Here is a 12,640-nt window from a genome sequence, read left to right as displayed (position 1 = left end):
CCATCCAGTAGTGTAGAAGCCAGATTGTAGAGGGATGAGAAGTGAAAGGAATAAATAAGCACACATTTAGTACAGGTGACTTACAAAATATGTGGCTGTGATGATGGGAAGAAGCAAGGCATCTATTAGAAGAAAGAACATATATTCAAAGGAAAGAGGGTTTTATATTTACACAGAAGAACTTGACTAGAGAAGAGATTGAAGATATTTGGGTGGAAAAAGGGAGAGATGGATATATGGAGCTTGAAAATGCAGGACCAGAGTTTATGGTGACAGGCAGAGGGGCTACATGGGAGGACACTCTCCCACTCAGACTACAGTGCTTCTTTGTAATGCTGTGAATATATATATAGAAATATTGGGGCCAGTTTGAATTCAATATCTCAATTTAAATGACTTGTTAGTATTGCAAAGAATTGGTTTTGATTTGGGAAATTTGAATATAATTTTCTGAAATACTGCATTCATATTAAGGCTGCACCATTTTTTAGAGTAAAAGCAGTTCTCAACATTCATAGAAATGTGCTGCAAGTGCTTACATTTAAGGAGGTATTTATCAAAAAACCAATATAGTGGAGGCATATGGAATAATAGCAATATTCCTAAAGAAATTTTTAAAATGCCATTTTAGATTTCACATTCTTTTAAAGAGTGGAGAGAATAGGCAGATGTATAATAGGCTAAATATCGAAGTAAAGTTTAAATGTATGGAGGAGAAAGTACAAATTTTATTTTCTTTAATTAGAAAAGAATAAGATAAACTCTGAAATGTAATTTGACTAAAGAAGTTTTTTAAAATCCCTTGCTTTTTCTTACTCCTTTTTTGGAGAAAAGTGAAAGCAGCTTTTGATACCTTAGGAATTTTATTTTAAAATACTTGTATTTTGTTTGTTTTATTTTGATGTTTACACACAAGTGAAAAGAATCACGAGGATTTCTTTTTCATAAATAATCAATTCAGGTTGTTGTGTGTTTAATAACCACATAGCATATTTACCAAATAAGAGATTTTTATTTTTTTCTTAATCTCTTAATGTCACTAATTTAGTTGCTATTGTTTGCTCATAGTATCTTGACCAAAAATAGGCACCGTAATTTAATTAATCTCTAACGAAACTGAATAATTTCCATTCAGAGTCAGATATTATGTGAAAGCCAATGTGATTTGGATACATTGTCCCTGAAATTATCAGCTAAATCTTCCAGTACTTTGCTCTGATCACAGCTGAAAGCTGCCTTGTACAGAGAATATTAGTACCTTTCACATCTAGACAGACCCCTGTCCTGACAGTGCTTCTGGACTGAGCTAGTAGAGGTCTGATGGAGATGAGTACTGCTCATCGGGACCCTTCTAGGCCCATCTTTGCCCATTAGGATTTTTACAAGCCTGGATTTGAAAGACTGGGGAGGGACCGGGCTCAGAGGCTAGAACTTCACAGAAGGATCAGATCAATGGAAGAAAATAAGAATTATGAATTGAAGCTCATTTGTAAACATTTGTAAAATATTCTTTAAGATGTTTATGGATTATGTTGAATGTAAGAGATCATGTTTCCTCTCGTAAGGCTTAAACCCTATATATCTAGATATTTTAAAATCTGTAATTTATACATGTATGTGTATAGAATCATTTTTTATAAATTAAATGCTTAGAAACTCTAATAAAACTGTTTATGCAAAAACACTCGCCTTAAAAAAATCCTCCACCCTATGAAAGGTAGAATTCTACCATTTCAGGGAAAAAAATTTTTTTCACAAGACAAAAAAATTACCATAGTAAATTGAACTAGGTCGACCATACCTTGTCTCAAGTGTTATCTCCAAATTATTGTCTGTATATTCAGCTTGAGCAAGACCTATTTCCTAATTTGTAAATCAAGAATTTTGGATTTGATGGTATCTAAGGTTCCTTCTATAAGTCTATTAATTTCACAAATGTTATTTCCAATGTACTTATTATTTATAGTTATAGCAGGCAGAGTATTTCTCTTTATTACATTTTCTAATTCGTGCTTCTAATGTTTCACATTTACATTTGCTAAAAACTCTGCCACCACATGTTTATTTCTATGTAAGTAGATAACTTCTGACTTTTTCTTTTCTAGTTAAACGAGAAAAGTGAATAGGCTATATATTCTGATAGTCTGATCAATCCAATTCAGTTCTTACCCAAGAAACCTTTAAAGAATAAGTATTTGAAGATATCCTAGTAATTAAAAACTGTTAATGTTGTAATCCAAACTGTCTGTTAACATATAATCCACTTCTTGTGGATTAAGAATTAGGAAACTTCCTCTTGAATGCCTATATAGGATATTTATATCTTTAGAAGTTTAAGATTTATCACATAAACTAATAAATATCAAAGATTTTTCCTTTCAGTTTCTAGCTTCCCGGTGTATTTTTTGTTGTTGTTTATAGTGATTCAGTCATTAAGATTGTCCTCATTTTAATTTTATTAAATTGCTGTAGAGCATATCTTAAAATATCTTAAGCATATTAATGTAAAGCCTAGATTGCAGTTTGAACTCTCAGATCATCAGGTAATAATATAGACTTGTTTTTATCTCCTTTAGCATTCCTCAGCTCTTAATTTTGATTATGTGGTTTTGAATTGAAGCCTGTTGTATACCGCTACTTTTTCTGTCACCAGCTGTGTCCCAAAACTTCTTTAGTGATTGAATTGGACATCTTACTTATTTTTACTACTAATAAACTAATCTGATACGGAGTTACAATCTTAATATGGAATTAAAAGAAAAAGAGGAAGAAAGATAAGATTCTGGACTAGAGATTATCAGGAAACAGGACAAGGAGCTGACTGGATTGATTTGGTTCTAGCCATATCCAAAGAAGTCAGTTTCCCCTTGCCCTTTCCACATACATGTACTAATTCTACTAAGATAGCAGAGGTAGGAGCATGGTGAGATGTATGTGGGGCGGTGAAGGGGTGAGGGACAGGGGCCTGGGAGCACTCCTGTCCAGAGAAGTCTGGATAGGTTCTGGCACTGAAGGGACCTGTGTCAAAGATAATATGATTATTTGGCAAGTAGTATTCACTACTTGGCTAATTAAGAGTTGATGGTATTTTTAGTTTTAGTGTTTCCAGCTCCTATTTACAAGTCATTTATTCAGTATGTTACAGTTTGAATTTTTAAACTTTTCTACTATTTTGGTTTGGGTAAGAAATATACATGTTTACATAAGGATAGTAATAGTACTGTATAAATTGTGTAATTGAATCTTTAGATGTCTTTATAAGGGTAATGCTACCTTTTAAATCTGTTTTTGCTACCTATAAGGCTCTTTGGCAAAAGCTCTGAGTAAAGTTATTTTGAAATGTTTGTTTCCTTATGCATAGATTCGATGTTACAGAGTCCCAGATCATAATTATAATATGCCAGCTTCTCACAGGAACCCTGGGACCTTGGTTCTGGAACTTCACGGTAACTGCTAGAATATTCATGCTGTCCGATGAACAGTGGCGTGAACTTGATAAAGACAGCACCTTTGTCATGCACAGAGTAATTAAACTACAAAAAATAAAAAGTCTTCTGGTGGTATTTCACAGACAAACAGGTTAATAGAAAACCATTTAAATATATATAGGGCAATAAAAATCCACCCTATTAAAAATTTTTTAAAATAATATTTCTAGTGATTTGATGCTAAAAACAATGATCTCTCTCACATACTATACCTAATACCATTTTTGCTCTATGTAATATTTTTAAAACAAATACCTTTCCACCATTAACTAGATTTTTTTTTTTTTTTTTTGGTATTTATATTTTGAAAACAATAAAGCAGTTTCCCTTTAGACAAGTAAGTTGAGAGGACTCTTAATAATAATGTAGGAAAGGTTCTATGTATTCTCTTAACTCCTGTAGAATATTGTTTAAGCAGTCTAGTACCACTTCTGCTTCTGTTTTCAATGACCTTGGTTTTTTAAAAAATTAATCTTTGAAGCTATTCTCATTCCTATTTGTGTTGTTTATTGTTTTCTTCTCTTAGTTGTGCTTTTAAAACTAAGTATCCTTTGCTTTTCATGTTACTATAGCTATCTTTTGAATACTCTCCTTTTTCAGATTTGGTTTGTTTTCAATAAAATACATATTTCCTTAGTACCTTTTTCCTCTCACATGAAAATTATAATTTTGACCTTAATACTTTTAAAAGTAAATAATAATACCTTTTTCCTCTCACATTGGAATTATAATTTTGACCTTAATGGCTTTTAAAAGTTCAAAAAGATTTGTTAGAAAATGGTTTCCCAGTAGTATAGTCCAGAATCCTTCACACTTTAGTATGAAAGATTTATTCACAAGAAAAATAGTTTAAATTCCTTTTTTTTTTTTTTTTTTTTTTTGCAGTTTATGGAGTGTTGGGGAACTGTTCATATGGACACATAACAGATCATTCTAGCAATACAAGGCTGCATTAGGTTTTCTATATTGAATCTCCATGCTTTAAAATGTTTTAGTAATGTGATAGAAATAATAAGTCTGATAGCAAAGTTCTTTCTGAAAGATATCTTGCAGCATTGTAAATCCATTTATTCAGTGGCAGAAGTGACATCTTTGGGGACAGATTAATAGTGATTAATAGTCTACATCTTTTTTCTTTCTTTTTTTTTCAGAATAAGCTTAGAATTTGGAAAATATTGAAATACTATAGGCATGATACAGAAGCAAAATGAGAGCCATTTTCATTTGAATTTATAATGTGTTTGCATAATTATTTGTGGGAGTCCTTCCTATGGTAGAATAATGTGCATAGTTCAGAATGTAGCATCTTTTTAGCACCACCCTACCCATAACCTGTCTTCTGGTACTTTCCTCAAAGACCTGAAACTTGATGCTCACTGCAGTTGTCTAGATTTATAATTTTTAATGGCTTTTTATGTTGTTATTACACTCACCGAAGGTCTTTTCTCTCAGTGTTCTTAGTGAAAATAGTCAGGATATACTTACTTACTTTCACCTTGTCTATGATAACAAAGTACCTGTACTTATGAAGACTTTTCTATTAAAATGTTTCTAGAAACTAATGCATTTTAAATTTAACATCCTGAAAAATCTTTTCGAAATACATTATTTTATCAGTTGCTAACTTGCAGAGATTTTCTTTTGCTTCTAATATTTGTTGCTTTTAACCAATTTTATCACTGAAATGAGACTGTCATATGTTTCTTTGTGGGTCTTTTCCTTTTTTTTATAAAGTTCAGGGGGAAAAAATAAGCTTAAGAAATAGTTCATTATATTTTGTTTCCAGTTAATTTAACTTATTAGCATCTGAACTTCCTATGCTATTGCCTGTTGTTTTCTACCATTTTAAGGAAAGGTGTGTTAGAATACAAGAAGCATCATCCTGTGTGGGCTCCTTAGTGATAACAAGTTAAAAACTTAGGAGTTTTTACCCCAGTTGATCACTAAACTAAAGATTTTTAGCACTGTGTAGGTACAACGCTTCCAATTTCTTTCGAGGCTCTGCCATGTATTTCTGTAACCGTGGAAAAGTCAATTAACCTATCTAACTGAATTTCCTCATCTATAAAATGGTGGCAATAGTTCCTACCTCCTACAATAGTTGCAAAGATTAATAGTCAAAATGTAAAGTGCTAACTAACTATAGTGCCTGGCATATAGTTAAGTGTTTGTTACCACTATTATCATATTAATTTTAAGACCTGTGTTAGTAATTCCAAGCAGTTTCCAGATTTCTTCCAGAATTGATTATGCTAGCTTGAGATGAAGAATAGGTCCGTGATCCCTTCATTTTACTCCATCAAGATTGTTACTAAATGAGATGAGAGGACTCTCCTAATCCTTCTGTTTCCAAGGGTATAAGGGCCTGCTATCCTCTTAAATATGAGACCTAAACTTTAGTTCCTCTTAGAGGACTCACTAAATGTTCTAGCCTTTGGCTTTTTTTGTCTTCCTATTCAAAAAAATCACTGGATAGATTATTATTGTTTGGTTTTTAGTCTTCCAGATAATTGAAAGATCCATATAGTCATTCATGTGGTAGATAACACGGTTTTAAATAATTCAGCTTATCTCAAAAGTAAATGCTTAGACTTTGTATGTGCCACTTGATCATAAAATATCATAGTTATCATTCGCCAGTCTGGTTAATGTTGTTTAACATTTAGCTTGCCATGCCCAGTTTGCTTGTCAGGGGTAAAAAGTAAAATATTGGAAGGCATTATGGTCAATTTCTAGGCCAGTCTTCATTGAAATCTACCAAGATTTCACCCCACCCATTGGTATTTATAGTATAATAAAAGTTGTGGTTTTAAGTTCCAAGAACTTCCCATCCATTTACAGATAATTGCAAATCGGTAGTTAATAGCACTCTAATACTTGAATAGGATTCCAGACACACTAAGTGGATGTCTTTTCAAACAAAATTATTTTTAAATAATAAATAGCTCACAAGTCAAGTTGTACAAATCTGGGTTTTTTGGACATTGTGAATTTAGCCCTAGTGCATATTCTGTGTTAACCAAGCTAATAGCCAACCCAAATTATAACACAATTACATTTTAAACTATGTAGTTTAACAACAAAAAAAAATGTTATATATATAGCTGCAAATATATCTTTGAATGTGTATGTCACACATAGGAAGAAAAATAGATTAACTTGTTTTATTTCTGATATTAGAGTGGAAAGACATAAAACATTCTGGGAAAAGATTAACATGCTTACCAGCTTTCACAGAATGTCAGTTAAATCCCTTCACATCCCTCAGGTAGTCTGTTGGAATTCAAGCCAAATGCATTTGTTAGGTATCTTGCTGAACACTGGAAAAAATAAAAATGAAACTCAAAATGGAAATTTTCTTCGTAATTAGTTAACTTAGGTAGTTTGGGGTTGTTACACCCGCGCCACATTTTAAACCTGTAATTCTGATGCAATAACTGATCTAGGCTGCCTTTCTGTTGTGATGAAGGCCCCATGAGTTTCTCATTCCAGCTACAGAGTTTCTGTTCTCTGTTTAGTAGTTAAAATTACTCATATTAATTTGAGATCTCTTTACCTCTTAGTCAATAGACCATTGAGATGTTGTTAGGAGATTTATTATTGAATATTCAAAGTTGCTTTGCCACATTAGAGTCTCCCCATCAGAAGAGGGACCTTAGTCTCTACAACTGGTTTGCTTCTTTTCCATTTTTCTTCTGGGACAGCCATCAGAACATTGTTTATTGATGGCTTGCTATAGTAATTTAAGTGGATTGTACACAGCAACTAGGAACATACCTTTTGTACTTTGATAACCTAAACTAAAATAAAGTAGAAATAAATTATTTAAAGCAATATCATTCAGGAAATTCAAATACCTTCATGGTTACAGAAAATTAAGTGTATTTTCATCTAATTTTCCCCCTCTGAAACTTTTATGCTATGGTAATCTAATGCCGTGGAAAAGAGATTTATTTTCCCATATGTCTTTTTTGGTGTGGTTATGGAGGATTTTTCGTTTTTTAGTTTTTAAGTAGTCATCCCAACATTTGGGAATTTTATCACCCATGTTATTTTGAAAATAATAATGAGGAATTGACTATAGAAATGCCAGATTCCTGCCTTTATATAACATTCTTCCTTCTGGATAATTTTCTTTCTTCCCCAGGCAAAAGGAGTGAAATGAGCTCCCTCCTAATATATGTTACAGTAAATTCAGCTTATGCTAAGAGATTTCTTAGTGGAAAGGTGGGAAAGTGGACTGCCACATAACCAGCTCTTTTCTAAATAGAATCATTGACTCTTTTGTTCATTGTTAATCGCTTCTGCCACCTGTCCTCTTGGCTTGCTTAGTTCCTGTCTCTGGGGATGGCCTCTTACTGCACCCTTTTTCATTGACAGTCAAGATTAGAGCCACACCTCCAGGAGTGGTGATTGGCAGTTCTCATGATTCAGAGCAGGAGAGGCTCATCCAGGAGTACTGAGTATTCCTGTAAATCAGATAAGCAAACAGGAAAATATATTCTTAACTACCTACAGCTGGTAAGTAAGTTATTTTGGACTCTCTCTAACATTAAGGCATTGTTGGTCTAAATACAGTGACAGTATCTGAATGGTTTAGAAAATTCTGTCTTCTGTCTTCCGAAATTTCCAAACAAGCTAATCCATAAAACTACCTAGGAATCCTAGTTTGGGACTTTGTAAAGATCTTTCATGTTTCCTATTCTCTTTTACATTCATCCAAGGTACAAAGATTAATTGCATGAGGTTCCCTCCATTTTTATTTTGTAATTCTATACTTCTGGCCCTTCCCCTCCCAGAAGGCTACTTCATATATCCAGCAAAATGTTGTAAGATGTCTGCCCTCCTCCACCCAAGACAGAGTCGATCATCTCTGACACCTGCTTAGTCTCCTGAATCTGCTACTGAGTGTAATTCCCCTTATTGGCAACACCACTCATCAGGTCAGCTCTACAGATTCTTTTTAGCCTAATTCAGTCCATTTTTTACCCCCAATAAATGTGTATTTAAAGATAATTACATCACTATATGTTTGCAACTTAAGCTTCTGTTCAGTAAACACTCGAGCAAACAAAGCTCAGTTTTTTAGTTGTGAGATACTGGTTTCAACTTATTTATTATGGGTGTGAGGCTTACATACCTATCTCACATTATGTTTTAAGTGTCAGTTTTGGAAATGGGGGCTCCATTCTGCTCTGGGAATTGAATCCCCTTACTGCTTTGATAATCTATTTTCCATAGACTAATATTTTTAAAAATTACCTTCTTAGTAATTATTCACTTTGTTTAAAACTAACATTTTAAAAAAGGTATGCAGTGTATGGTCTCCTTCCCATCCTCATCTCCCAGCTGTCCATTCCCACACTGTCCTGTCCAATAGGTAACCACAGTTCTTACTTTGTAATATATCCTTCCAGAAATATGTTATGTAATTAATTGGCAAAATATAGAATATTTATTTTCTATATCACTATATAGGGAGCTGCCCACTTTTTTAAAAAGCTACCAAATATTCTGTTGTATGGAAGTACCAGGAATTCTGTAACTGCTCCCTCACTGAGGGCTACTTTAAAATTTTTCCTATTATAAATAATGCTGTAATAAATAACCTTGTACAAACATTTTGTGTGAGCATATCTATAGGATAAATTCTGAGAATTTTAATTTTGGATCCAATAATCTGAGAATAATAATCTCAAGATTATATATACAAAGTGCTAGTCTGTAGAAGGAAAGGAATACCAGTTTGTGCTTTGCTCCTCAATCTTTTTGTCCATATTCTTTTTTTCCAGACTTTCAGACTTCTAATTTCTACTGCCCTGTTTTTATACCAGGTTTGTCTTTTCTTGACTATAAGATCATTTTCAGCAACCTCAAAACTAATTCTTGGCTGCTTTCAGTTCTTCTTTCTAGAAATCTTAGGGTAGTTGACCTAATAAGCATAAGAATTTGGGAATTGAAACTTTTTTCCACACCCCTACCGTGGAAGACATTAAATTAATATAACTAAAGGGCAGTAAGTTTTGTAAGATCTCAGTGATTTATGTTACTTCAGTAAAAACTCACCATTTCCTCCACTTGGTAATACAGAACACTTATTTCAAGATTTCATATTATATAAGCAGTACAATGCAGTCCTCTCTGCTTGACGCTCAAAATTTAATATACACATATCCTACCTCAGCCCCTTTTTTCTTTTTCTTGGTTTTTGTAGTTTTCTTGGTTTTGGTTTTTGTTTTTTGTTTTTTTTGTGTGTGTGTATGTGTGTTTTTTTGTTGGTTTTTTGTTTTTGTTTTTTTTGGTGGGAAAGGTTAAGCTATAGTTTCAGCCCAACTCAATAAGTCAGAAATTTCCTTGTGGAAAGGAGGGGTTTTTATTGCTCTGTGAAATTCATCAAATTAAATTAAAAGCCTCTGGATTTTATTTGATTTTGCTCATAACAAATTTTTGACACCTCCTTTTCCCCCTCTCCTCAATATTTGAGATTTTTTCTATTGTGCATGATAGAGGAATGCTGCTAAGCTTGCAAGTAATTAACTTGAAATTGTTTTGAGTAATTCTGCTTTTTTGGCTTTTTGTACCTAATCAGAATTGATGTGACTGAAGTGCAAATCTTCATAATAATCATGCATTTGCTGGCAGTGATTGGAGGACCACCTTTTTGGCAATCTATGGTAACTTTGTTCACATTGTGTATCCCATGTAATGCATGTTGTCTTTTGCTTGTGTTTTCTAAAACAGGATAATTCAGTTAAAGGGTGATGTGTAAAATTATTGTTTCTGAAAATGAAAAACCACAGCAGTGGTAGGACACAAACTTCTCTTTGGGGCATGGTGAATTTTAGTACTTGGAGTTAGGTGGTACATTAGGTCCATTCCAGGGCTATTGTTTTTAAAAGGCTGTTTGAATTATTATTTGTCATTCCATTTTACATCTGAGGAAACAACGGATAGTATAGCAAGTTAACCAATGACAAGATGAGACTTTTTTCTCTTTCTGAGGTATATGAGTCTACTAGTTTTTCTATCATATGCTTAAAGCTGAATAACAAATTTGGGGTAGTAGATAAACTAGCCCCCAAACAGAACAAATGCTTATTTAAGTCAGTGCCATAGAATTGTTTTAACAAGCCAGGACCTTGATTTTCAACCTGACCTATAAACACAAAATTTTTTTTCTCACAAAATTCTGAAAGAGAGATCATAATATGTATAATATCCAGACCAAGACTTAGGAACCAGACTGCCTGAGTTCCATCTAGGCTCCACTGCATATTATGTGGTGTTCAACTCTCTTTGGCTGAGTCAGTTTTTATTTCATAGGATTATTCTTTTTTGTTAAATGAGTAATACATGCAAGGCATTTAGAACAGTGTGTATCAAATGCAGTATCAGTGAAAGCTGCTCTTACAGTTGGAATTTCTCTTTCCAAATTTGAGTCATGGTAGTTTGTAATCTCTGGTCCAGTTAACTGCTGATCACTACCACCACCCCTTCAGAATTAACAATTCATTTGATGTGATCTTACCAAAATAGATACTACTCCTAAACAAACAATTCTTAAAAATCAGGTTAATTTTAAAATATAAGGGAAATTGACCTAACAAGATCTTTTCCATTATGATAGTAAATTAGATACTTGAGGAGGTATAATTGACATACTTTTCTGAGTATTCATCACTAGAGATGGTTTAATGCCTTGTCAAGAGAATAGGGGTGTGAGGAAGGAGGAGATAAAGGAATAAAAATAATCCATAGTTAACCAGGAAAATTCTGAAACCATCCAGTCACGTATATAATATCATTCAAATTCACATCTTTCCTACACATTAGTCTCAAAAGCCAATAGGATCTTTAGTGAAATCTAAGATATATTCTAGTGAAATCTGAGCTCTATGGAATAAATATATGGATATAGATATATAGAGAGATATGTAGATACAGAGAATTTTATTACTTTTACTTTTCAGTAGGTTGTAGTTATTTTTATATATACACTTGACCCCTGAACAACACAAGTTTAAGCTGCAAGGGTCCACTTATATGCAAAAAAAATTTTTATAGATATAGTACAGTAAATGTATTTTATCTTCCTCATGATTTTCTCAATATCATTTTCTTTAGCATCCTTTACTGTAAGAATATAGTATTTGATACATATCCAAAATATGTGTTAATTGACTATGTTACCAGTAAGGCTTCTGGTCAACAGTATGCTACTAGTAGGTCAGTTTTGGAGGGAATCAAAAGTTCATGCAGATTTTCAGCTGCACAGGGAGGGGGGGCACTCGTAATCCTCATGTTGTTCATGAGTCAGTTGTAGGTTGACTTAAATATATTTGTGTCTCTTGACCAAATTGATTATTATGTTTATAGCCTTTGAGTTTTATACCAAAATCTCCCTTCTTCCAAAATGTTTTAAGTATCTTAAACATATATAAATTACCTATAAAGTAACCAAAACAGTAACCAAAAAAACTGTGATTTCTGACTTGATCATTGGAAATCAAGGTCAGTATCAGGTATATACCTGATTATCCTTATCAGTATGGAAATACATAAAGCATGATTGCAAATGAAGTTATAGGCTATGAAGTTTTAAGAGAGAATGCATGAGTGAGGGGGGAAGAGGCAGAGGGAAGGAGGATTTTTCTTTTTAATTTCTTTTTTTTCCTTTTTTTTATATATATATAGAATGGGTGGGAAGAGAGAGAGTGCACATGAGGGGATTGGAGAGAATCCCAATCAGGCTCTACATCCAGCACAGAGCCCACCTCCGGGCTCAATCTCATGACCCTGAGATCGTGACCTGAGCCAAATTCAAGAATTAGACACTTAACTGAATGAGCCCCTAAATATCCTTATTTTTTTAGGTGGTTCTTGGCAGTGAATTTGCCTCAGGTACATTTGTTACCTTTTTTATTGGGATTTATATATATGTACTTAACAGAAGTGATTTTTTTTTTTCTTTTAAAAGGATCAGCTGGGGATCCCTGGGTGGCGCAGCGGTTTAGCGCCTGCCTTTGGCCCAGGGCACGATCCTGGAGACCCGGGATCGAATCCCACGTCGGGCTCCCGGTGCATGGAGCCTGCTTCTCCCTCTGCCTATGTCTCTGCCTCTCTCTCTGTGTGTGTGACTACCATAAATAAAA

At 33.6% G+C, this 12,640-nt stretch overlaps 1 protein-coding gene across 3 annotated transcripts in view; it reads left to right on the top strand.

The window, feature by feature from the left end:
• The window catches only part of CEPT1 (choline/ethanolamine phosphotransferase 1), a 37,515-nt gene that overhangs the window by 18,066 nt on the left and 6,809 nt on the right, over positions 1 to 12,640 (top strand). For 2 of the 3 annotated variants that reach the window (XM_041747806.1, XM_041747808.1), the window contains exon 5: positions 10,078 to 10,162. In XM_041747806.1, coding sequence (XP_041603740.1) covers positions 10,078 to 10,162 — 85 coding nt within the window. Of the gene's footprint in view, positions 1 to 3,361; positions 3,447 to 10,077; positions 10,163 to 12,640 lie in introns of all 3 variants that reach the window. The other variant, XM_041747807.1, reaches the window with a different exon arrangement.

The sequence above is a fragment of the Vulpes lagopus genome, chromosome 3 (genome assembly GCF_018345385.1).
Source record: "Vulpes lagopus strain Blue_001 chromosome 3, ASM1834538v1, whole genome shotgun sequence".
Classification (NCBI taxonomy): Eukaryota; Metazoa; Chordata; class Mammalia; order Carnivora; family Canidae; genus Vulpes; species Vulpes lagopus.
This window is presented reverse-complemented; position numbering and strand designations above follow the sequence as displayed.